The 22,174-nt window shown below is 47.5% G+C and overlaps 2 protein-coding genes across 2 annotated transcripts in view; one reads left to right on the top strand and one right to left on the bottom strand.

Annotated features, from left to right (window-relative positions):
- The window catches only part of MTOR (mechanistic target of rapamycin kinase), a 123,692-nt gene extending 122,114 nt beyond the window's left edge, over window positions 1–1,578 (bottom strand). The window contains exon 1 of the mRNA XM_080802636.1: window positions 1,474–1,578. The gene's annotated coding sequence lies outside the window, so the exon portion shown is untranslated. The remainder of the gene's footprint in view (window positions 1–1,473) is intronic.
- Window positions 1,579–6,380: 4,802 nt separating this feature from the next.
- Window positions 6,381–21,245, top strand: UBIAD1 (UbiA prenyltransferase domain containing 1). Its single transcript, XM_080802494.1, has 2 exons — window positions 6,381–7,223; window positions 18,789–21,245. Exons 1-2 carry the CDS (start codon window positions 6,698–6,700, stop codon window positions 19,274–19,276), a joined length of 1,014 nt encoding a protein of 337 aa, XP_080658620.1. The 5' UTR covers window positions 6,381–6,697; the 3' UTR covers window positions 19,277–21,245.
- The last annotated feature ends 929 nt before the right edge of the window (window positions 21,246–22,174 follow it).

Raw genomic sequence — 22,174 nt, 5'->3', positions numbered from 1 at the left:
GCACTAGAGCTGGGGAGGTAAAGAGAATAAAACAAGCCTAAGACTGTTCCTTTCCTCAAGGCGTTCACTTTAAAGAGGGACATTGATTGTTCTATAGCAGCACTGGCCACTAGAAATACCATACAAGCCACAAATGTAATTTGACATTCCCTGGTAGCCGTATCAAAAAAGGTAAAAAGGAACAGGAGAAATTAATACATTTTTTAAAACCCAATACATCCAAAATATCATTTCAACATGTCATCAACATAAAAAGTATTGATACAGTTTCCATTCTCTTTTTGTACTAAGTCTCCAAAATCCACTGCCCATGTGGCAATCTCCATGTGGACTAGTCACATTTCAAGCGCTCTAAGCCACCTGTGGCTGGTGGTGATTGTGTTGGACAGGGCGGTTCCATAAAATACATGTACTTGGAATTGTAGTACTTGAGCTAAGAGACTAACTGGTTCCTGAGATCACATATTCATTCCTCAGTTAGGGACTATCCCTTCCCTCACTGAACCTACAATCTAGGGGGAAAGTGGCCAAAATAGGGCTCAGCCCAGACTGCCATGGGAGTACCATATATACCTAACCTAGGGATGTCCAGATTATATTAGAAAATCAAATTGTCAAAATTCTTATTTTTGCGAGTATTTGTGAGATGCACAGGGGAAAAAAAAAGACCCCAGGTTATAACTGGTTTTGTAAAGCTATTAAATGCTCCAATGCCGAAAAAGAAGACTGCCGAAGGAAACGTCATCCTTCAGGGGAGAGGAAACTGAAGGATCCCTGATGAGAAAACTGACTATGGGGTGTGTGCCCGCAGGTCTGCGATGACGGGGAGGGAGGCTGGCGAGGAATTCTCTTTCTCAGGAAAGAACTAGAGTGTCTTCCTTCACAGGGTCTGAGACCCACGTGCTCCAGGAACAAATCAATGAAGGTACTGGAAGTCAAACAGCCCAAGAGTCTTGGTGAGGGCTTGCTGAAGTTAAAGTTGGGGTGGCTGAAACGGGGGATGGGGGCGGGGAGGGCAGAGAGGATGAAACCCAAGGATGGAACCCAGCTCAGGTCCGGGGACTGGGTCCTTGAGAGGTCCCCAGGGGGCAGACCGAGGGGCACACAATGACACTGCCCCTCTCTGCGGTCAGTCTGTAGGTGCCTAGGAAGAAGGCGCGACTGCGGGGCATGGAGACCCAAAGGCGCCCCGGCAGTACCGGGGCTGATGGGCCGGCCTTCGCGGCGCCAGGGACGCACGGCTGTCTGAAAGGCCCGGGGGTCTCCTGGGGATCCGGGAGGAAGTGGGTGCTGCCTCGCCGGGCGGGGGTCAAGGGCTCTGACAGCGCCCAAGCCCGTGGGGCCGGTACGGAGAGGACCCCACGTCCCAGACGGGCGACTTCCCGCTCCCCCCACCCCCACCACGGACCAGGCTGACCCTGGGTCTGGACACTCCTCCGCCTTGGAGGGGTCGGTGCCAGGCCCCAGACTCACCGCGCGGCCTCGGCTGAGGCCTCAGCTGCCGCCACCAGCGAGGGTATCGCCGCTTCAGGCCCCCGGCCCCACCACCCGCCTTCCCCGCTGTCCTCTAAGCCGGGCGGGAGGCAGGGTGGGCCCCCAGCTCAGAGGACCAATCGGCAGGCTTAAGAAGAAGATGGACTGGAACGCAGACCAATAGAAATGAAGGAGAAGTGAGGCTTAGGGACCCGGCTTCTTTAGGGGGCGGGAACTGTTCAAATAGACAAACCACGCGGCCAGTGGCCAGCGAAAGGAGGCTTACGTCAATGAGGGAGAACCAATGGGTCTTGGGTTGATTTCAATCACTTCCACGCGCACATCCGGTGCATCGCTACTGTCAGTCCCCTCTGCATCTACGCTGTGGCGGCGTGTAGCCCGCGGTGCGGGTACCGTGGAATGGGACTCAGAGGCTGTGCGTCCTGCCCGCTTTAACCGGAGTGTGAGCGACGTCTGTGCCCTGTGCTTACCGGAGCACAGACCTAGAACTTTCCGACTGGTGCTACTCATGCCCCCGTGATTTCTCTTTTGTTAAATGCAGTATGCATCTTAAACCGTTTTAGTTAGAATTTCCCAGTTTTCCAAAATTACCTGGTTCACAAGATCTTTCGCGGGAGACCATAACCAAGTTTTAGCTAAATGACCTTCTCCCAAATAAATAATTTCCAAATAACATCATTTAAAATCATCCTTCCAGGGACACCTGGCTGAGTCAGTTGGTGGAGCATGGGACTCTTGGTCTCTGGTGCTCAGTTCAAGCCTTGGGCGTAGAGCTAGTAAAGCTTACTTAAAAAATAAATAAAATAAAATAAAATAGAATAGAATAGAATAAAAACATTCTTTCAAACAATAGCAAAAATGGAATTTGACTACATCTCTCTCTCTCTCTCTCTCTCTCTCTATTTTTTTTGGCCATGGTTATTATAATAACAAAAATTCCTCAATGGCTTCCAATAGGGGTCTGATTAAATAAAATATGATGCATTCATATTAAGGAAAACGTATGGAGCCATTAATTATGGTAATGTAGATTAATATTTGCTGAGAAGGAAAAGGGTTCACAGTTTGTTAAAAAAAATACAAGTTATACAACAATATTAGTATAATATACCCCTTTATAAAACATTTATATATTCCTTAGGTGTCTATAGTCACATTAGGTAATATACAACTAAGACATAATACAATACGGAGAAGGTATCCTTTTTCCTTTATATGTTACCATCAACTACTTGTGTAATACAAAGAAGTATCTTGAAGATATGTAAGTTTCCAGAAGTTCTAAAGTGCCAAATTAAAAAGGTTTGGCAATATTCTGTGGCTAACAAAATGCTTTGGCAGGGGCGCCTGGGTGGCTCAGGCGTTAAACATTTGCCACTGGCTCAGGTCATGATCCCGGGGTCCTGGGATCAAGCTCCACACCAGGCTCCCTGCTCAGCAGGAAGCCTGCTTCTCCCTCTCCCACTCCCCTGCCTGTGTTCCCTCTCTCACTGTGTCTCTCTCTGTCAAATAAATAAATAAAATCTTAAAAAAAAAAAACGCTTTGGCAGATTCTTTTTTTAATTTCATTCATGGTTACTACCTTTAGGTTTAGAATCTTTTCATTGTACTACTTATTCTCTGAAATAATTGTCCCTCTGAATTTCATATTTTCCACTTGTGTTCAACATCTCTATATTTAATCATCAAACCTTTAAAATATATAATGCGTTCACTGTTCAAATCCAAAATAAATAATATTTATCATGAAAGGTCTCGCTCCACTCCTGGCCTCTCACTCTTTTCTTAGTTCTTATGTATCCCTAGAGTTTTCTATGTAAATATAAACCAGTATAAATGCATATTCTTATTTCCCCTTTCATTACTACCTACACTGTTTCGGACTTTAAAAAATTTTAGTAGATCTTGGGGCACCTGGGCAGCTCAGTTCATTGAGCATCCTACTCTTGATTTGTGCTTGGGTCATGGTCTTGGGGTCTTGGCATCGTGGGATCAAGCCGCGAGCAGGGCTCAGTGCTCAGCATGGAGTCTGCTTGTCCCTCTCCTTCTACTCCTCCCCCCCACATTCTCTCTCTCTAAAATGAATAAATAAATAACATCTTTTAAAAAAATTTAGTAGATCTTGGAGGTCTTTCTTAATATATGGAAAGCTAGCTTATTCTTTTGTTGTTGTTACAGCTGCATAGAATCCCATCACATGGATATACCATCATTTATTTTTCCAGTCCTCTGTTGATGGATACGTGTGTTGTTTCCAAATTCTTGCTGTCATTAATGATGTAGCGGTGAATGTCTTTGTACGTATGTAATTTTTTCCCCTGGCAGCTACACCAAATAAACACTCAGAAATGGAATTACAGGGTCAGGATAAATGCATGTGTAGTTGATGGACGACATCAACTTGATCTCTATAAAGGAGATACTAATTTTCATTTCCACAGGCAATATATAATATTTTTATCACCCTGAGACATAAGACCCTGTTTTCTTTCTTTTTCTTTTTTTTTTTTTGAAGATTTTATTTATTTGACAGACAGAAATCACAAGCAGGCAGAGAGGCAGGCAGAGAGAGAGGGGGAAGCAGGCTCCCCACTGAGCAGAGAGCCTGATGAGGGGCTTGATGCCAGGACCCTGGGATCATGACCCGAGCCAAAGGCAGAGGCTTTAACCCACTGAGCCATCCAGGCGACCCTCTTTTTTTTTTTTTAATTTTATTTATTTATTTGATGGGGGGTACACGAGTAAGGGGAGTGGCAGGCAGAGAGAGGGGGAGAAGCAGGCTCCCTGTGGAGCAGGGAGCCCCATGCTGGGCTCAATTCCAAGACCCTGGGATCATGACCTGAGCTGACAGCAGACACTTACCTGACTGAGCCACCTTGTTGCCCCAGGCCCCGTTTTCTAATTAATGATCAAAGATGTTTTTATAGCAATAGTAAGCAATGCATTTATAGGTCTATTTTCAGTTTACAAAGAACTTTCTTATGTTAAATAATAGAGAATATTTATTGAGCACTTACAATATTAGGCATTTTGGTGGATATTATCAAGGAGCAGTTAAAAGCAAATTGGAGCGTAACTGAATCTGAAACTTTGCTCCAACACTTACTAGCTATACAACCAGGTCTTAATCTCTTCGTACCTATTTCTTTATCATAAAACTGAAGGAATTCTAATGTGTTTACCTCTATAGGCAGTGTTGCGGGGTTAAATGCTAATACTCATTAAGGACCTAAAACACTCTCTGACACATGTGAACAGTCGATAAATGCTATCACTTATGCCTGAACACTTCTGTGAGACAGGTTGTAGTGTTTCCACTTCATACTTGAGTAAACAGACATAGAGAGGGACTGGATCATAGAATTGATGAGTGATGGAGCCAGGATTTTGAAATATCTGCGTCTTCCTTTTGTCCAGTTTGGCAGCGTAGGACACTTGGGTCTAGCCAGCTCGCGAGAATGTGCTGGTCAACAAGGGAGGGGACACGTATGTAGGTACGGGGCTGGCTTCATGGCTGTGTGAGGCCATATTGCTCTGTCTTGAAATTCTTAACGACTTTTAAACAAGGGGCTGCATGTTTTTATTTTGCACTGGGCACCAGAATTATGTCGTCTGTCCCAGGTACGTATATGTGTATTGTAACTTTCACCATGTAAATGAGGTATAGCATATCACTTATAAATAATAATAAAATGCACCTGGTTTTTATTGCAAATTCCATGTGGCAAATCGATTCTAACAGTATGCTTTTAGGGGGGGGGCGGATATTGCATAGCCTCTCTAGGCTGCAACTGACCGATGTAGTTCTGATATGGATGTTGGTTGATATTTTCTTTTATGTCTGCTGCTATGCACAACGTAAGGGCTACAGAGTTGACACACTTTCAAGTTTAATGTGCATTGTTAACTTATCCCTGTCACTTCCTAAGTCCAGATGATCAACAAAACAATTAACAAGCATCTGCTGATCTGTGTGGTATAAATACTCCCACTGTGGCAGATTTCAAGCTACCAATGGATGTCACTGAAGAAAAAGCTGGGAAGAGAGGAGCGTATCATATTTCCACAGACGTTAACAATCTGAAGCACATAAATGGTAAAATGGAGTAAAATAATTAGGAAGTAATGAGTTTTGTTACCTTTGTTTGTAATATAATTTATCTCATAAATTTGTATAATTTAATTTTAAATAATGGCTGTGCTCAATGACCAGCTCAGAAAATTCCTAAAAATTTAACACTTGGCTCCCTCCAGCCGAAACAAGCTACAGATATGGACCATAAGATTCCAGAAGGCAGGCAATGAAGACACATAGCTGGCCACGTGGTAGAGTGGGAAGGACGGCTGTGAGTAGGTGAGTAGTAACCTAGACTGTGGATAAAGATGCAGGCAGGCCAGTGTACGGCAAATGGTAATTGCACAATAAAAGAGGGGAATTATTGCTGTTGTGATTATTACTAGAGCTAATAATTTCTTGGACTCCATTTTCTATTTCAGAGCTTCGTTTCCCATTTAAAAAGTGGGAGGTAATCATACCTTTCTCATCGTCCTCAATGTGCTCTCTGATTTGTGTCCATTTTTTCACTGCTGCGTATGACATAGTAAGTGCTCAGTAAATGCTTGTTGAATGAAAAAAATGAATGAGTCCTATTTTGTTAAGTAGAAGCTCTAGGTAAGTCGTAAAGCGACACGCAATCGGGGTCGTCCTTGGGATACTAAGTGATGCTGCGGGTCTGGGGGCAGCTGCGGGGCTCGGATCTTCGATGAGCGAAGGGCTGGACCTCAGGGTTTCCGTCAGCTCCGCCCCCCGCCCCCAAGCCCGCCCCCAAGCCCTAGGCCCCGCCCCCGCCTCGGCCCGGCCCGCGCGACGGCCCCTGTTTCCGGGCGGGCCTCCGGAGGCGGGCGCACAAGATGGCGGCCCCAGTACCTTGGGGCGGGTGGCGGCAGCTCGTCCTCGGGCTCTAGCCCGGGCCTTAGTGAGGTCGAGAGACAGGCTTCGCCCGGGTGACAGGAGGTCTGGGCGGTGCCGCCAGGCCTCGTGGGCTGCCAGGTCCGTTCGGTGCTACCCCCGGGGCCCGCCGCCTCCCCAGCCCGGCCCCGGGGCGGAACCGAAGGAAGGTCAGGTCTGGCCGCCCCGCCCCGCGCCCCGTGGCTGTTCGCGGGTGTTCACTATTAACTTTGACTTCAGCCACGTGTAGCTCCCATGGCGGCCTCACAGGTCCCAGGGGAGATTAACATACAGGCGGGAGAGACGGCCAAGTCCGGGGACAGGGACCCGCTGGGGAACGACTGTCCGGAGCAGGACAGGCTTCCCCAACGCTCCTGGAGGCAGAAGTGCGCTTCCTACGTGCTGGCCCTGCGGCCCTGGAGCTTCAGTGCTTCACTCACGCCGGTGGCCCTGGGCAGTGCCCTAGCCTACAGATCCCAGGGCGTCCTGGATCCCAGGCTGCTGGTGGGTTGTGCCGTGGCTGTGCTGGCCGTGCACGGGGCTGGCAATCTGGTCAACACTTACTATGACTTTTCCAAGGGCATTGACCACAAAAAGAGTGATGACAGGACCCTGGTGGACCGAATCTTGGAGCCCCAGGATGTTGTCCGGTTTGGAGTCTTCCTCTACACTTTGGGCTGTGTCTGTGCGGCTTGTCTCTACTACCTGTCTCCTCTGAAACTGGAGCACTTGGCTCTCATCTACTTTGGAGGCCTGTCTGGCTCCTTTCTCTACACAGGAGGTAAGAGTTGGCCTGTTTCCCGGCTGCATGTACTAGAAACTTCTGCTTCGCATAGGAGTTAAAGGGCTGGAGAAGAGGTGTCAAAGGTTCTTTTTTGAGTTAGGCCATTTAGGTGAAATCTACAATGTATGGGCCATGTGGATTTTTGGAGAACAGTAGTGAGTTGAGAAGATCCTGGCTTGGTTTATGGATGTTAGTCCATATATGGGAATCACATATATGGGAATTTTTCCGTCTAGTTTCTTTTTTTGGTTGTATCCTGTAACACCACCGTTTCAAATTCCAGTGGAATTACATTTGAAGAGCTCAACATCACACAGCTAATTACTTTCAGCAAGTTTGCTGTGTGACTGCTTGCAACAGCTTATTAAGGTAGTGATGGACAGGTGGTCAAGTCCTACTTTTTTTTTTTTTAAAGATTTTATTTATTTAATTGACAGAGGTCGCAAGTAGGCAGAGAGGCAGGCAGAAAGAGAGAGGGGGAAGCAGGCTCCTGACTGAGCAGAGAACCCCATGCGGGGCTCGATCCCAGGACCCTGGAATCACGACCTGAGCCGAAGGCAGAGGCTTAACCCACTGAGCCACCCAGGTGCCCCCAAGTCCTACTTTTTGAGTACCTGTTATGTGCCAGGCACTGTTCTGTGTGAACCCAGCAATCATAGGTCCTGAGCAGGGGCCCTTGGGGAAGTTATTTATAGATCTTGAGGAGAGACAGAAAGTAAAACTAGTAAATTCTTTTCAGGATCACCAACATCCTGGTATGCTCAGAACTTAAGACAGCTCCCAGGACTCTGGACTTTAGGTGTGGAAATCAGGAGAGTTCCTGCTGAGCCCGGATGAATTGGGACCCTGATGATAGTATATAAAAACATGATTAGTGCTTATAAGGAAAAAATAGAAGAGCAAGGGGACGCCTGGGTGGCTCAGTCGGTTAAGCGGCTGCCTTTGGCTCGGGTCATGATCCCAGGGTCCTGGGATCGAGTCCCGTATCGGGCTCCTTGCTCTGCGGGAAGCCTGTTTCTCTCTCTGCCTCTGCCTGCCACTCTGCCTGCTTGTGCTCTCTCTCTCTCTGACAAATAAATAAAATCTTAAAATAAATGAAATAAATAGAGCAAGGAAGGAGGACATAGCTGTTTGAAGCAGTTTGATCAAGGTAGGCCTCCTCAAAAAGGTAATATAAGCAAAGATAGAAAGAAGTTGGCTAAGCATGTATCTAGAGGAAGGGTGTTTGAAATCTCAGAGTGGTAGTTGCCAAAGACCTTAAGGCAGGAGTGTTCCTCAAAAATTTGAGAAACAGTGTGAGTCCATTATATGAGTGAGAGAGAGAGTAAATACAAGGAGGTAAAGCAAGGAAAGTATGTGGGGGAAGGGCAGAGAAGCACAAAGATTATGTGGGCCTTAAGGTTTTCAAAGAATGGATAAAGGAGGGTGGGCAAGGACTGAAGCAGGAAGACCAGGAGGCGGCTGAACAATCCAGGCAAGAGAAGTTTGGCGGCCTGCATCCAGGTGGTGGTGGTAGAGAAGAGAAGAGGGTGTCAGATTCTGAATATATACATATATATTTTTTAAAGATTTTATTTATTTATTTGACAGACAGGGATCACAGGTAGACAGAGAGGCAGGCAGAGAGAGAGGAGGTAGCAGGCTGTCCGAGGAGCAGAGAGCCCGATGTGGGGCTCCATCCCAGGACCCTGGGATCATGACCTGAGCCAGAGGCAGAGCCTTTAACCCACTGAGCCACCCAGGCGCCCCCTGCGTATATTTTGAAGGCAAACACAGTTTGTTGCCAGCCACGCTGCCCTCCTGGCTGTTTCTGGTACAGTCAGGGCATGCTGCTGCCCCAGGTCCTTTGTAGATGCTTTTCTTTGGCTTGGCAAGCCCTTCCTCCCTCTATCTGCCTGATTCACTTTCTAACCTCCTCCACCGATTTGCTCACTTGCCAGCTGTTTTGTGAGGCCTTGCTTTCTACCCTATTTAAAATTACAAAACAATAAAGTTTTTTTGGAGCAGCTGAAAATAAAAGCGCGCGCGTGTGCATGCACACGCACACACACACACACACACACACACACACACACACGCTGAGTTTTCCCCCACAATACCTTCCCTATTGCTGTTTTCTGCTTTATTTTCCTTCACAGCACAGACTACTTCTCATGCACTATCTAAAGTACTGACTTTGTTAATTGTCTTCCCACTTAGACTAGAAGCTCCCTGGGATTAGGGATTTGGGTCTCCGTTCTTTGCCAAAGCCAGGGTGCCCGAACACTGCCTGGCATGTGGTTACTACTTAATATTCATTGAACGAACAAATGGGGAGACACTGAAATGCATCAAGCAGAGTCATGACATAATCTGATTTATGGGTTAAACATTGACCTTTATTGATACAATTGGCTACGGTGAAATGCACAGATCTGAAGTGTTAGAGTTTGATCAATTTCAGCAGAGGCACACAGTCCTAAAGCCCACACCTTGTCCTGATACAGAACATCTCCATCACCCTCAAAAGCTTCCTTCCCCGTCAATTCCCACTCTCCCCTCCCCTATCCAGAGGCCACCCCTGTTTGGTTTCTTTCACAGAAATTGTTTTGTCTGGTCTGGAATGTTATGTAAATGGAATCGTTCCCTATGAATTCTTGTGCCTGGTTTCTTCGCTCTGCATGGTAGTTTGAGATCTCATCGTGTTGTGATGGGTGTCAGTAGTCCCTTTTTATTGCTGAGTAGGATCCATTGTGCGGACACAATTTGCTTATCCTTTCTCCTGTCCAGCGACTTTTGGATTGTTTCTGTATTTTGGCTATTATGCCTGAACACTCCCGGCGAAGCCTTTCTGTGGGTATTTGTTTTCGTCATTCGGGGGCGAAAGCACGGAGTGGGAAGTGCTGGGTCAGAGGGTAGATGAATGTTTTAACTTGATGGGAAGCTGCCAGCGTGTTTTCTGAAGTCGTTGTACCAGTTCTGTGTTCCCACCAGCAACGTGTAAGAGTTCCAGGCACTCCGTGGCCTTGCCAACCTTCTGATTTATGTTTTAATGAATTCATGCTGGCCGCTGTGCCGAGAACTCGCCCAGGCCTTCACTGTGTTGGCTCATTTGGAAAGTGGTGTTGGGAGGGGTGGAAATGCCCCAAAGGAGAGGTGGGCCACATTTTGAAGCCGGTGGAGCCTGTGAGCCCTGGGCCATACTCCAGAAGCAGCTTTCCTCCCTGAGGGCTCTATCATTTTCTCCTGTCAGATAACTTCCAGGAGGTTACCAGACCTTTCTCAGCCCTTGAGTGGGCTTGTGGTTGGTTTCTGTGCAGGACCTGTTCGGGGTGGGGGTGTGTCCTTGCTTTGCTCACATCATTTTTTGCCGGGTGATCTATGAGATCCAGCCAGATGGGTAATCTAGCCAGATGTCAAGGCAAGAGCGCTCTTGTGTTCTCTTCTGTAGTGACAGCTCTGGTGTCTGCTGGGAGAGCTCGGAATGTCAGCAAAAGAGGAACGGGCAGCTGGAGGAGAAACCTGCCGGGTCCCCACTGGGAGTATCCCTGCCCGGCACCTTCCCTAGGCGGGGGTTGTTCCCTCAGTGTGTGAGGTACTGCAGGAGACATCGATTTACTAATTTATAGCGGGAGCCAGGGTTCTTTTTTTTTTTTTTAATTTTAATAAACATATAATGTATTTTTATCCCCAGGGGTACAGGTCTGTGAATCGCCAGGTTTACACATTTCACAGCACTCATCATAGCACATACCCTCCCCAATGTCCATTTCCCCACCACCCTCTTCCGTCCCCCCTCCCCCCAGCAACCCTCAGTCTGTTTTTTGAGATTGAGTCTTTTATGGTTTGTCTCCCTCTCAATCCCATCTTTTCAGTTTTTCTTTTCCTACCACCCCCCAATCCCCCTGCATTGCATCTCCACTTCCTCATATCAAAGAGATCATATGATAGTTGTCTTTCTCCGATTGACCTGTTTCGCTAAGCATGATACCCTCTAGTTCCATCCACATCGTCGCAAATGGCAAGATTTCATGTCTTTTGATGGCTGCATAATATTCCATTGTGTATATATACCACATCTTCTTTATCCATTCATCTGTTGATGGACATCTAGGCTCTTTCCACAGTTTGGCTATTGTGGACATTGCTGCTATAAACATTTGGCTGCACGTGCCCCTTCGGAGCACCACGTTTGTATCTTTAGGATATATACCCAGTAGTGCAATTGCTGGGTCGTACGGTAGCTCTATTTTCAGTTTTTTGAGGAACCTCCACACTGTTTTCCAGAGTGGTTGCACCAGCTTGCATTCCCACCAGCAGTGTAGGAGGGTTCCCCTCTCTCCGCATCCTCGCCAACATCTGTCATTTCTTGACTTGTTAATTTTAGCCATTCTGACTGGTGTGAGGTGGTATCTCATTGTGGTTTTGATTTGTATTTCCCTGATGCCGAGTGATGTGGAGCACTTTTTCATGTGTCTGTTGGCCATCTGGATGTCTTCTTTGCAGAAATGTCTGTTCATGTCCTCTGCCCATTTCTTGACTGGATTATTTGTTCTTTGGGTATTGAGTTTGATAAGCTCTTTATAGATTTTGGACACTAGCCCTTTATCTGATATGTCGTTTGCAAATATCTTCTCCCATTCTGTCAGTTGTCTTTTGGTTTTGTTAACTGTTTCCTTGGCTGTGCAAAAGCTTTTGATCTTGATGAAATCCCAATAGTTCATTTTTGCCCTTGCTTCTGTTGCCTTTGGCGATGTTCCTAGGAAGAAGTTGCTGTGGTTGAGGTCAAAGAGGTTGCTGCCTGCATTCTCCTCAAGGATTTTGATAGATTCCTTTCTCACATTGAGGTCCTTCATCCATTTTGAGTCTATTTTCGTGTGTGGTGTAAGGAAATAGTCCAATTTCATTTTTCTGCATGTGGCTGTCCAATTTTCCCAACAGCATTTGTTGAAGAGGCTGTCTTTTTTCCATTGGATATTCTTTCCTGCTTTGTCGAAGATTAGTTGACCATAGAGTTGAGGGTCTATTTCTGGGCTCTCTATTCTGTTCCATTGATCTATATGTCTGTCTTTGTGCCACTACCATACTGTCTTGATGATGACAGCTTTGTAATAGAGCTTGCAGTCTGGAATTGTGATGCCACCGACTTTGGGTTTCTTTTTCAATATTCCTTTGGCTATTCGAGGTCTTTTCTGGTTTCATATAAATTTTAGGATTATTTGTTCTATTTCTTTAAAAAAAATGGATGGGATTTTGATAAGGATTGCATTAAATGTGTAGATTGCTTTAGGTAGAATAGACATTTTCACAATATTTGTTCTTCCAATCCATGAGCATGGAATATTTTTCCATTTCTTTGTGTCTTCTTCAATTTCTTTCATGAGTACTTTATAGTTTTCTGAGTACAGATTCTTTGCCTCTTTGATTAGATTTATTCCTAGATATCTTATGGTTTTGGGTGAGATTGTAAATGGAACTGACTCCTCAATTTCTCTTTCTTCTGTCTTGTTGTTAGTGTAAAGAAATGCGACTGATTTCTGTGCATTGACTTTATATCCTGACACTTTACTGAATTCCTGTATAAGTTCTAGCAGTTTTGGAGTGGAGCCTTTTGGGTTTTCCACATATAGTATCATATCATCTGCAAAGAGTGATAGTTTGACTTCTTCTTTGCCGATTTGGATGCCTTTAATTTCTTTTTGTTGTCTGATTGCTGAGGCTAGGACTTCTAGTACTATGTTGAACAGCAGTGGTGATAACGGACATCCCTGCCGTGTTCCTGACCTTAGTGGAAAAGCTTTCAGTTTTTCTCCATTGAGAATGGTATTTGCGGTGGGTTTTTCATAGATGGCTTTGATAATATTGAGGTATGTGCCTTCTATCCCTACACTTTGAAGAGTTTTAATCAGGAAGGGATGCTGCACTTTGTCAAATGCTTTTTCAGCATCTATTGAGAGTATCATATGGTTCTTACTCTTTCTTTTATTAATGTATTGTATCACATTGATGGATTTGCGGATGTTGAACCAACCTTGCAGCCCTGGAATAAATCCCACTTGGTCGTGGTGAATAATCCTTTTAATGTACTGTTGGATCCTATTGGCCAGTATTTTGGTGAGAATTTTCGCATCTGTGTTCATCAAGGATATGGGTCTGTAATTCTCTTTTGGTGGGATCCTTGTCTGGTTTTGGGATCAAGGTGATGCTGGCCTCATAGAATGAGTTTGGAAGTTTTCCTTCCATTTCTATTTTTTGGAACAGTTTCAGGAGAATAGGAATTAATTCTTCTTTAAATGTTTGGTAGAATTCCCCTGGGAAGCCGTCTGGTCCTGGACTTTTGTTTGTTTGGAGATTTTTGATGACTGTTTCAATCTCCTTACTGGTTATGGGTCTGTTCAGGTTATCTATTTTTTCCTGGTTCAGTTGTGGTAGTTTATATGTCTCTAGAAATGTATCCATTTCTTCCAGATTGTCAAATTTGTTGGCGTAGAGTTGCTCGTAGTGTGTTCTTATAATTGTTTGTATTTCTTTGGTGTTGGTTGTGATCTCTCCTCTTTCATTCATGATTTTATTTATTTGCGTCCTTTCTCTTTTCTTTTTGATAAGTCTGGCCAGGGGTTTGTCAATCTTATTAATTCTTTCAAAGAACCAGCTCCTAGTTTTGTTGATTTGTTCTATTGTTTTTTTAGTTTCTATTTCATTGATTTCTGCTCTGATCTTTATGATTTCTCTTCCCCTGCTGGGTTTAGGCTTTCTTTGTTGTTCTCTCTCCAGCTCCTTTAGGTGTAGGGTTAGGTTGTGTATTTGAGACCTTTCTTGTTTCTGAGAAAGGCTTGCACCGCTATATATTTTCCTCTCAGGACTGCCTTTGTTGTGTCCCACAGATTTTGAACCGTTGTGTTTTCATTATCGTTTATTTCCATGATTTTTTTCAATTCTTTAATTTCCTGGTTGACCCATTCATTTTTTGGAAGGATGCTGTTTAGTCTCCATGTATTTGCGTTCTTTCCAAATTTCCTCTTGTGATTGAGTTCTAGCTTCAGAGCATTGTGGTCTGAAAATATGCAGGGAATGATCTCAATCTTTTGGTACCGATTGAGACCTGATTTATGACCCAGGATGTGGTCTATTCTGGAGAATGTTCCATGTGAACTAGAGAAGAATGTATATTCTGTTGCTTTGGGATGGAATGTTCTGAAGATATCTGTGATGTCCATCTGGTCCAGTGTGTCATTTAAGGCCTTTATTTCCTTGTTGATCTTTTGCTTAGATGATCTGTCCGTTTCAGTGAGGGGAGTGTTAAAGTCCCCTGCTATTATTGTATTACTGTCGATGTATTTCTTTGATTTTGTTATTAATTGGTTTATATAGTTGGCTGCTCCCATGTTAGGGGCATAGATATTTAAGATTGTTAGGTCTTCTTGTTGGACAGACCCTTTGAGTATGATATAGTGTCCTTCGTCATCTCTTATTATAGTCTTTGGCTTAAAATCTAATTGATCTGATATAAGGATTTCCACCCCAGCTTTCTTCTGATGTCCATTAGCATGGTACATTGTTTTCCACCCCCTCACTTTAAATCTGGAGGTGTCTTAGGGTCTAAAATGAGTTTCTTGTAGGCAGCATATTGATGGGTTTTGTTTTTTTTATCCATTCTGATACCCTGTGTCTTTTGATTGGGGCATTGAGCCCATTAACATTCAGGGTAACTATTGAGAGATATGAATTTAGTGCCATTGTATTGCCTGTAAGGTGACTGTTACTGTATATTGTCTCTGTTTCTTTCTGATCTACTACTTTCAGGGTCTCTCTTTGGTTAGAGGACCCCTTTCAATATTTCCTGTAGAGCTGGTTTGGTGTATGCAAATTCTTTCAGCTTTTGTTTGTCCTGGAAGCTCTTTATCTCTCCTTCTATTTTCAATGATAGCCTAGCCGGATATAGTATTCTTGGCTGCATGTTTTTCTTGTTTAGTGCCCTGAATATATCATGCCAGTTCTTTCTGGCCTGCCACGTCTCTGTGGATAGGTCTGCTGCCAATCTAATGTTTTTACCCTTGTATGATACAGACTTCTTTTCCCGGGCTGCTTTCAGGATTTTCTCTTTGTCACTAAGACTTGTAAGTTTTACTATCAGGTGACGAGGTATGGACCTATTTTTATTGATTTTGAGGGGCGTTCTTAGCATCTCCTGGATTTTGATGTTTGTTCCCTTTGGCATATTAGGGAAATTCTCTCCAATAATTGTCTCCAATATACCTTCTGCTCCCCTCTCTCTTTCTTCTTCTTCTGGAATCCCAATTATTCTAATGTTGTGTCGTCTTGTGGTGTCGCTTATCTCTCGAATTCTCTCCTTGTGGTCCAGTATTTGTTTGTCTCTCTTTTGCTCAGCTTCTTTATTCTCTGCCATTTGGTCTTCTATGTCACTAATTCTTTCTTCTGCCTCATTTATCCTAGCAGTGAGAGCTTCCATTTTTGATTGCACCTCATTAATAGCTTTTTTTATTTCAACTTGGTTAGATTTTAGTTCTTTTATTTCTCCAGAAAGGGCTTTTATCTCTCCGGAGAGGGTTTCTCTAATATCTTCTATGCCTTTTTCAAGCCCGGCTAGAACCTTGAGAATTGTCATTCTGAACTCTAGATCTGTCATGTTACCAATGTCCGTATTGATTAGGTCTCCAGCCTTCGGTACGGCCTCTTGTTCTTTTTTTGAGGTGAGTTTTTCCGCCTTGTCATTTTGTCCAGATAAGATTTGCTTTCTCCTGCTGTGGAATTCTGCTGTTCTTGGTGTGCGAAGTTGGTCTTGGCTGGGTTTCTTGTTGATCTTCTGGGGGAGGGGCCTGTTGTAGTGATTCTCAAGTGTCTTTGCCGCAGGCGGAATTGCACCACCTTTGCCAGGGGCCGGGCTAAGTAATCTGCTTGGGTTTGCTTTCGGGAGCTTTTGTTCCCTGAGCGCTTTCCGTAGAGTTCCGGAGGGCGGGAATGAAGATGGCGGCCTCCGAGTCTCCGCCTGGAGGAGCCGTGAGCTCGGGGTTCCGCTCCTCAGTGCGCCCTTAGAGAAAAGCGCCCAACCGCCCCGCCTCCCTGGCCTGCGGTCGCGCCTTGAGGAAAGCAGTCAATTGCTGGAACCTGGAGAAAAGCGCCCGGTCGCTTCCGTCTCCGTGGCCTCTGGCCGCACTCTGAGCCCACCCAGCCTGCCACCGGCACAAGGTAACCCCGGGCTGAGAGCTCAGTCCTCAGCTCTGTCGCTGTAGCTGGCTTCCCCGCTCCAAAACCTGCGAGCTCCGCGGCCCTCAGACACCCCCGGTCCTTCCGTGACCCCGCGGGACCTGGGGTTACGCTGACCCCACCTGGGTTTCCCCCCGGTTTAGCCTCTGGAGCGATGTCTCCCAGTGGAGCGGACTTTTAAAAGTCCCGATTTTGTGCTCCGTTGCTCCGCCGCTTGCCGGGAGCCGGCCCCTCCCCCTGGGGTCTATCTTCCCGTCGCTTTGGATTCACTTCTCTGCAGGTCCTACCTTTCAGAAAGTGATCGATTTTCTCTTTCTAGAATTGTTGCTCTTCTTCTCTTCGATTTCCCGTTGGATTTGTAGGTGTTCACAATGGTTAGATAAGCTATCTAGCTGATCTCCTGCTACCCGATGTCGTCTCAGCTGCCACTTCTCCGCCATCTTGACTCCTCCCCCAGTTCTTTCGGGAGCCAGGGTTCTGCTCGAGACAGCTTCCTCCTGGAGGGCATGTCCTCAGACAACCAAATCATTTGTCACCGCGCTGCTTGGGGAGTGCGGAAGGACTTCGCTGAGTGTTGGTGGCTTCCGGGGGCCGTGGCTGTGACCCTTCCCTGGGGATGCTTCAAGGCAAGGGTGGGCACTTGAGCACCAAAGCACCCCGACTAAACAGAGGCGTCGGCTGATGCTCTGGTGGTAGTCATCATGCGGTGTATGATCTGGTGGTAGTCATCGTGCGGTATAGGAACGTGCCAAGTGTTGTGTGTCACTTATCTTTCAATAAAGCTGGAAAAGAAACAACAACCGGAACCCCAGCTACTCGTGTGAAGGGAATCTTGAGTCGAATCCCGTTCTCTGGCTGCCCTCACTTTCCATCCTCTGCAGACCATGTTCCCTTACCATTCTAGGCGGGTTAAAGTGCAGTTGGTGACCCAGTACTTTTCTTTATCTCCTGATCTTGAGGCTATGAGTTGGAAGCTTGGTTAGACCCGGAGGTTTCCCAGACTTCTGTAGCGGTCTATGCCGGGCCCACCTCTCAGCCGCCCCGTGCTGCCTCACTCTGAGTGAGACGTTCTTCTTCACCTGGGCCCCAGACTCCGGGTGCTTGTTACTGTAGCTCTGTGTTCGGTTCAGCCTTGGTGCCATGCACTGGGGAGCGAGCTGTGAACAAACCAGACCCAAGGCCCTGCCCTCTGGAACTTAGGGTTTGAGGGAAGAATGGAGACAGAGTAATTAGAAGTGTGATGAATTTTACAAAGCTGGAAATCTGGGTCCTCTGGGAGCATATGTGTTGCAAGGGGACTGGATGTGGCTCAGGGGATGAGGAAAGGCTGCCTGGAGGAATGGGCTTTAACATCTTGAAGGGTGAGTAGGAGTTAGCCAGGCAAAGGTGGGGTGGGGTGTCCGAAGGCCCCGAGGAACTGACAGAAATATGAGTGGGGGAGAGGGGAGCTCTAGGCGAGGCCAGAGGGAGGCAGGGCAGCCCCAGAGGGGAGCTGGTGAAAGATCCGAGGACGACCTGTGCTGAGGGTTTTCAGGTGTATGTTGGGGGAGGGGCATGGTCCGATGAGTGTTTCCAAAGGCCCCCTCTGGCTGCCCATGGAGATCGGGGCAAGGCCAGGGAGGGGAGGTCCTGAGAGTGGGTGTCACAGTGTTCCCCGAATAGGGTGACCAGGACTCAGAATTCAGGGATGGAGTGAGATCCGATGGAGTGTGGCATCTTTGGAGAGAACTGGGCAGGTCGGAATGAAGTGGTTTAGATGGGATTTGAGGTGGGTTGGAGTTTGGGGTGATTTAGTTGTAATTCAAGGGAACCAGAGAGGGGAAGCCGTGCTGTAACTTCGTCGTCTGAGCTGTTACTCGTCACGTGGGTGGAAGTTTCTTTATGTGGAGTTTGGGTTTCACCGAGCAGGGCTTTCCAAACCAGAGCCCCGCAGAGGTTGTGGAAGAAGGAGGCAGCAAAGTAAGAGACTGGGATGGGTATCCTGTGAGGGACTGACCGACAGAAGCCATGTCTTGCAGGGGTCGGTGAAGGGAAGAAGCCGAAGATCCGGATTGTAAGGCCTCTCAGAGCCTTCACGGGCTCTCTGGTTGGATCCCAGGCGCAGTGGGAGCCCTCCGGTCTTTGTGGCAGGGCTTTGCTGGCGACAGTAGGGGGGGAAACTTGACTGTGAAGCCTAAGTGGGTGCTGACAGACGAGTGTTCTCTGCCCCTCTGTGTCACTGGAGACAAAACCGGAGGGCAGGGAGCTCCCTGACTGGCCGTTCTTACCGTCCGAGAACTCACCGCTCCCAGCCGATGAACAGCCCCTCGGTTTCCAGCCCTCGATCTCATACCAACTCTCTGGGTTTTCTGGCCGCAGGAATCGGATTCAAGTACGTGGCTCTGGGAGACCTGGTCATCCTCATCACCTTTGGCCCGCTGGCTGTGATGTTCGCCTACGCCGTCCAGGTGGGGTCCCTGGCGGTCTTCCCACTGGTCTACGCCATCCCTCTCGCCCTCAGCACCGAGGCCATTCTCCATTCCAACAACACCAGGGACATGCAGTCGGACAGGGAGGCCGGCATCGTCACGCTGGCCATCCTCATCGGCCCCACGCTCTCCTACATGCTCTACAACACGCTGCTCTTCCTGCCCTACCTGATCTTCAGCATCCTGGCCACACACTGCAGCATCAGCCTGGCCCTCCCCCTCCTCACCATCCCCATGGCCTTCTCCCTGGAGAGACAGTTCCGAAGCCAGACTTTCAACAAACTGCCCCAGAGGACTGCCAAACTCAACCTCCTGCTGGGGCTCTTCTATGTCTTCGGCATCATTCTGGCCCCCGTGGGCAGTCTGCCCAAACTGTAAGGGGACCCGGCGCTCCCCCTCCCTTTCCCCTGGTCTCGGAATGTTTCTGTGGAAGGCAGAGAATCTGAAGAGGGCGGGTGGTTTGCAGCGAGGGGCCTAAGGTTGCCTTCTGAACTCCCACCTTTTTTATTATTATCTTTCTAAAGATAAGGTTTTGTTTTTGTGTCACTCTGTTTTATGGTGAGTCTGGAAACCACAAGTGTGAGAAGGTGAACGGGATGTGTTGTCCTTGTTTTATTGATGATTTCCACTAGGGGGTGCTGTTAGGTCACTTTAAAGCAGATGAAAAGGCCCCGAGACGGTGCAGGAGCTGCAGGCGTGGCCTCTGGTCCTGGAAGAGCCAGAGTCACTGAGGCTCCCACTTGCCCGGCTCACCCGCCAGAAGTGTCGTCCTGGTTGCTGGGTCTCCCAGGATGCGCCCGCAATTGGTGCCGGGGCCTGGTGACCCGGGGTGCATCTGTGTCTTACCTTGAACGCTTGGGGCCTGAAATACACTGCTTTGGAAAGTCCCTTGTTAACAGCCGACCTTGGTGCCGGCTTTTTGCCTCATTGTGATTCGGACCCTTTGGCCCTTCATCTCTCCCTTCCCTTAAGGGCCAGCGGAGAAGTGGTAGATCAGCCTGCGGCCAGCCAGCCAGGATCCTGGGGGCTGGGGAAGGGAACCACCCCCACCCTGGGGGCAGCTGAGAAAGTCACTCCGCTTTTGGACAGAAACCGGTAGGGCTGCTGTTTTCCCTTTGTAGAATCTACTGGAATGACAGAAAGGACTCCAGCCCTTTCAATAACTATGAGGAGCCCTGAAATCCTAGGGATCATATACTCCTTAAAGCCCCCGGGGGTGGCTTCTCCCCCAACCCATCACCTTGCCTCTCGCTCCCCTGTGCCCACCCTCCGTTTCTGTCCGGTTCCCATTTGTACATCTCCCAGCCATGGAGCCTCACTATTTGGGTAGCAGCGTAGCAGCTGAGTTGGAGACAGTTGTCATTTTCCACCGAGCCACAGGCTGAGCAGACCAGGGATGTCGCTCATCCCTGAACGAATAAGCCGATAGACACAGTCCTGACCCTGTTCAGCCAGATGGCAGGCCCTGCCAGGGAGGGCACTGTGTCTCGCTCATTGAAGACAGATGTGCAGTACTGACCCCGTTTCTCCCAAAGGCTTCCGCTGCCTTGTGCAAAGATCATTTGCTCCCCGAATGGGGGAATTCCAGTGCTGATCGGAGCTGCTTCTCACTTCACTGCCCGCAAAGTACAATTTCTGGGCGAGAGTGACTCAGTTGCATTTGGTCCAAGACTGAAATAGATTGAGCCCATCAGCATTATACTTTCTGTTGTGATAATAGCCTTTCTGACTGGCATCTCATGGTCTCAGCCACCATAAAAGACAAGAACTGGTTCTTACCCGTTCAAATCAGGCTAATTATGATTTGGCTCCTGGAGTTAGAATTGGTTAGTTTCCTTGGAAAAAACATATTTGGAAATTGCAGGCCTTCCTCCAAAGTTAAGGGTGTTTTGTCTACAGAGCCCCAGATCCTCAAATAGTGGTCAGAGCCCAGTAACAAGAGTAGGAAGGATGGCCCTCCTCTCCAGCCATTCTTCCCAGCACCATTTTTCTTTCACACCGGGCCCATGGCATTGTGCTCATAGGGGTCCTGCCTTCAAAGCCAGGCTCTTGTGGCCCCTGTTAAGAGCAGGCCATTCTCACACAAGTCTCCCTCCTGCGACTCTAGGACCCGAGTTCCCTGCATCCCCAGACCAGACCCTCCTTTGGAAGCACTCACGTCAGGAGGTGTTGGTGAGCCTCTGCACTGTGTTGTAGTACAGATTTTCATGCATATTTTTATATACAAATGTTTCTAAAAGGCCCAATTTAGTGCCAGATTTTATATGCAGGCCGCCATAATTTGTATTATATCTCCTGATTCAACAAAGGTCTTCTTTAGACTTGTGAATAAAAACAGTGTTTCTCAGTCGTCTTTGCTTTCTTCCTCCTTCTTGTCTTACTGTGCACTCGGACTCGTCAATCTCAGACCAGCGCAGGAATGCTGGGACATTCGGTGGGGGTGGGGGTGTGGTACTGGATCTTTGGCGATGAATCTGAGGTTTGACCAGACTTGATGAGCCTTTAGGAGAGACCCGAGGGACTGCTTAGAGCCAGCCAGGCCAGAATACCTCACTCCCCTGTCCTTGGCTACTCATTTTTCTTTTTTCCTGATAGGGTCCCTGTGCTGATGGACAGAGAACGTGTAGTAGATGGAGTACATTTGGGTTTCAGCGAGGCATTTGATAATATGTCCTTAGGAGCAAAGCAGAGAGATGCGGAATGGATAGCAGTCTAGCCCGAGGAACTGACCGGGACACTGAACAAGCCGTGGGAGAGAGCGGGCTGGTCAGGGTATCATGCCAACGGGCAAGGAGGCCTGAGGCAGCCCGTGTGAGCCTGCCTTCCGCCCTTGGCCTGGCTGGTCCAACACCTGTTGTCAACAACTAGAATTAGTCCAAGACACAGGTTTTGTAAACTTCGGAGGAAGAGCTTATAAAATGGCTGACCATTAGGATCCTTGTAAATCAAAAGGCTGCTTTGATGGGTCAAAGGAGAGATTTAGCATGGATAAGTATAAATATCCTTGGGTCCCCTAGATCAATTGCATGACATCAGAAGGGGGAGGTCCTCCATGGCGTGACAGCAGATATGGCGGGTATGAATTTTTTCAATGACCCTGGGAGTCCATATCATGTGCCTTTATTTCTGAGTCAGGTTTTTTTCTGCTGTCCTGTAGGGTGGCTGGAAAGTCAAGCTCAGTCACTTGTTGGGCCCACTCCCTTCCCTCTGGGATCATCCAGGACTCCTGGGTCCCCGGGGGGGCAGGAGTCAGGCGTGTTGGCCAGGCCTTGGCTC

Source organism: Martes martes (genome assembly GCF_963455335.1).
Source record: "Martes martes genome assembly, chromosome: 4".
NCBI lineage: Eukaryota > Metazoa > Chordata > Mammalia > Carnivora > Mustelidae > Martes > Martes martes.
Note: the sequence above shows the minus strand (reverse complement) of the source record. Positions and strands in the feature narration are given on the sequence as shown.

Bases quoted from the DNA above. Each gene is read 5' to 3' on its own strand.
- UBIAD1 (XM_080802494.1), top strand. From the start codon at position 6,698: ATGGCGGCCTCACAGGTCCCAGGGGAGATTAACATACAGGCGGGAGAG. The intron at 7,224-18,788 runs GTAAGAGTTGGC...TTCTGGCCGCAG, and splicing joins CTCCTTTCTCTACACAGGAG to GAATCGGATTCAAGTACGTG.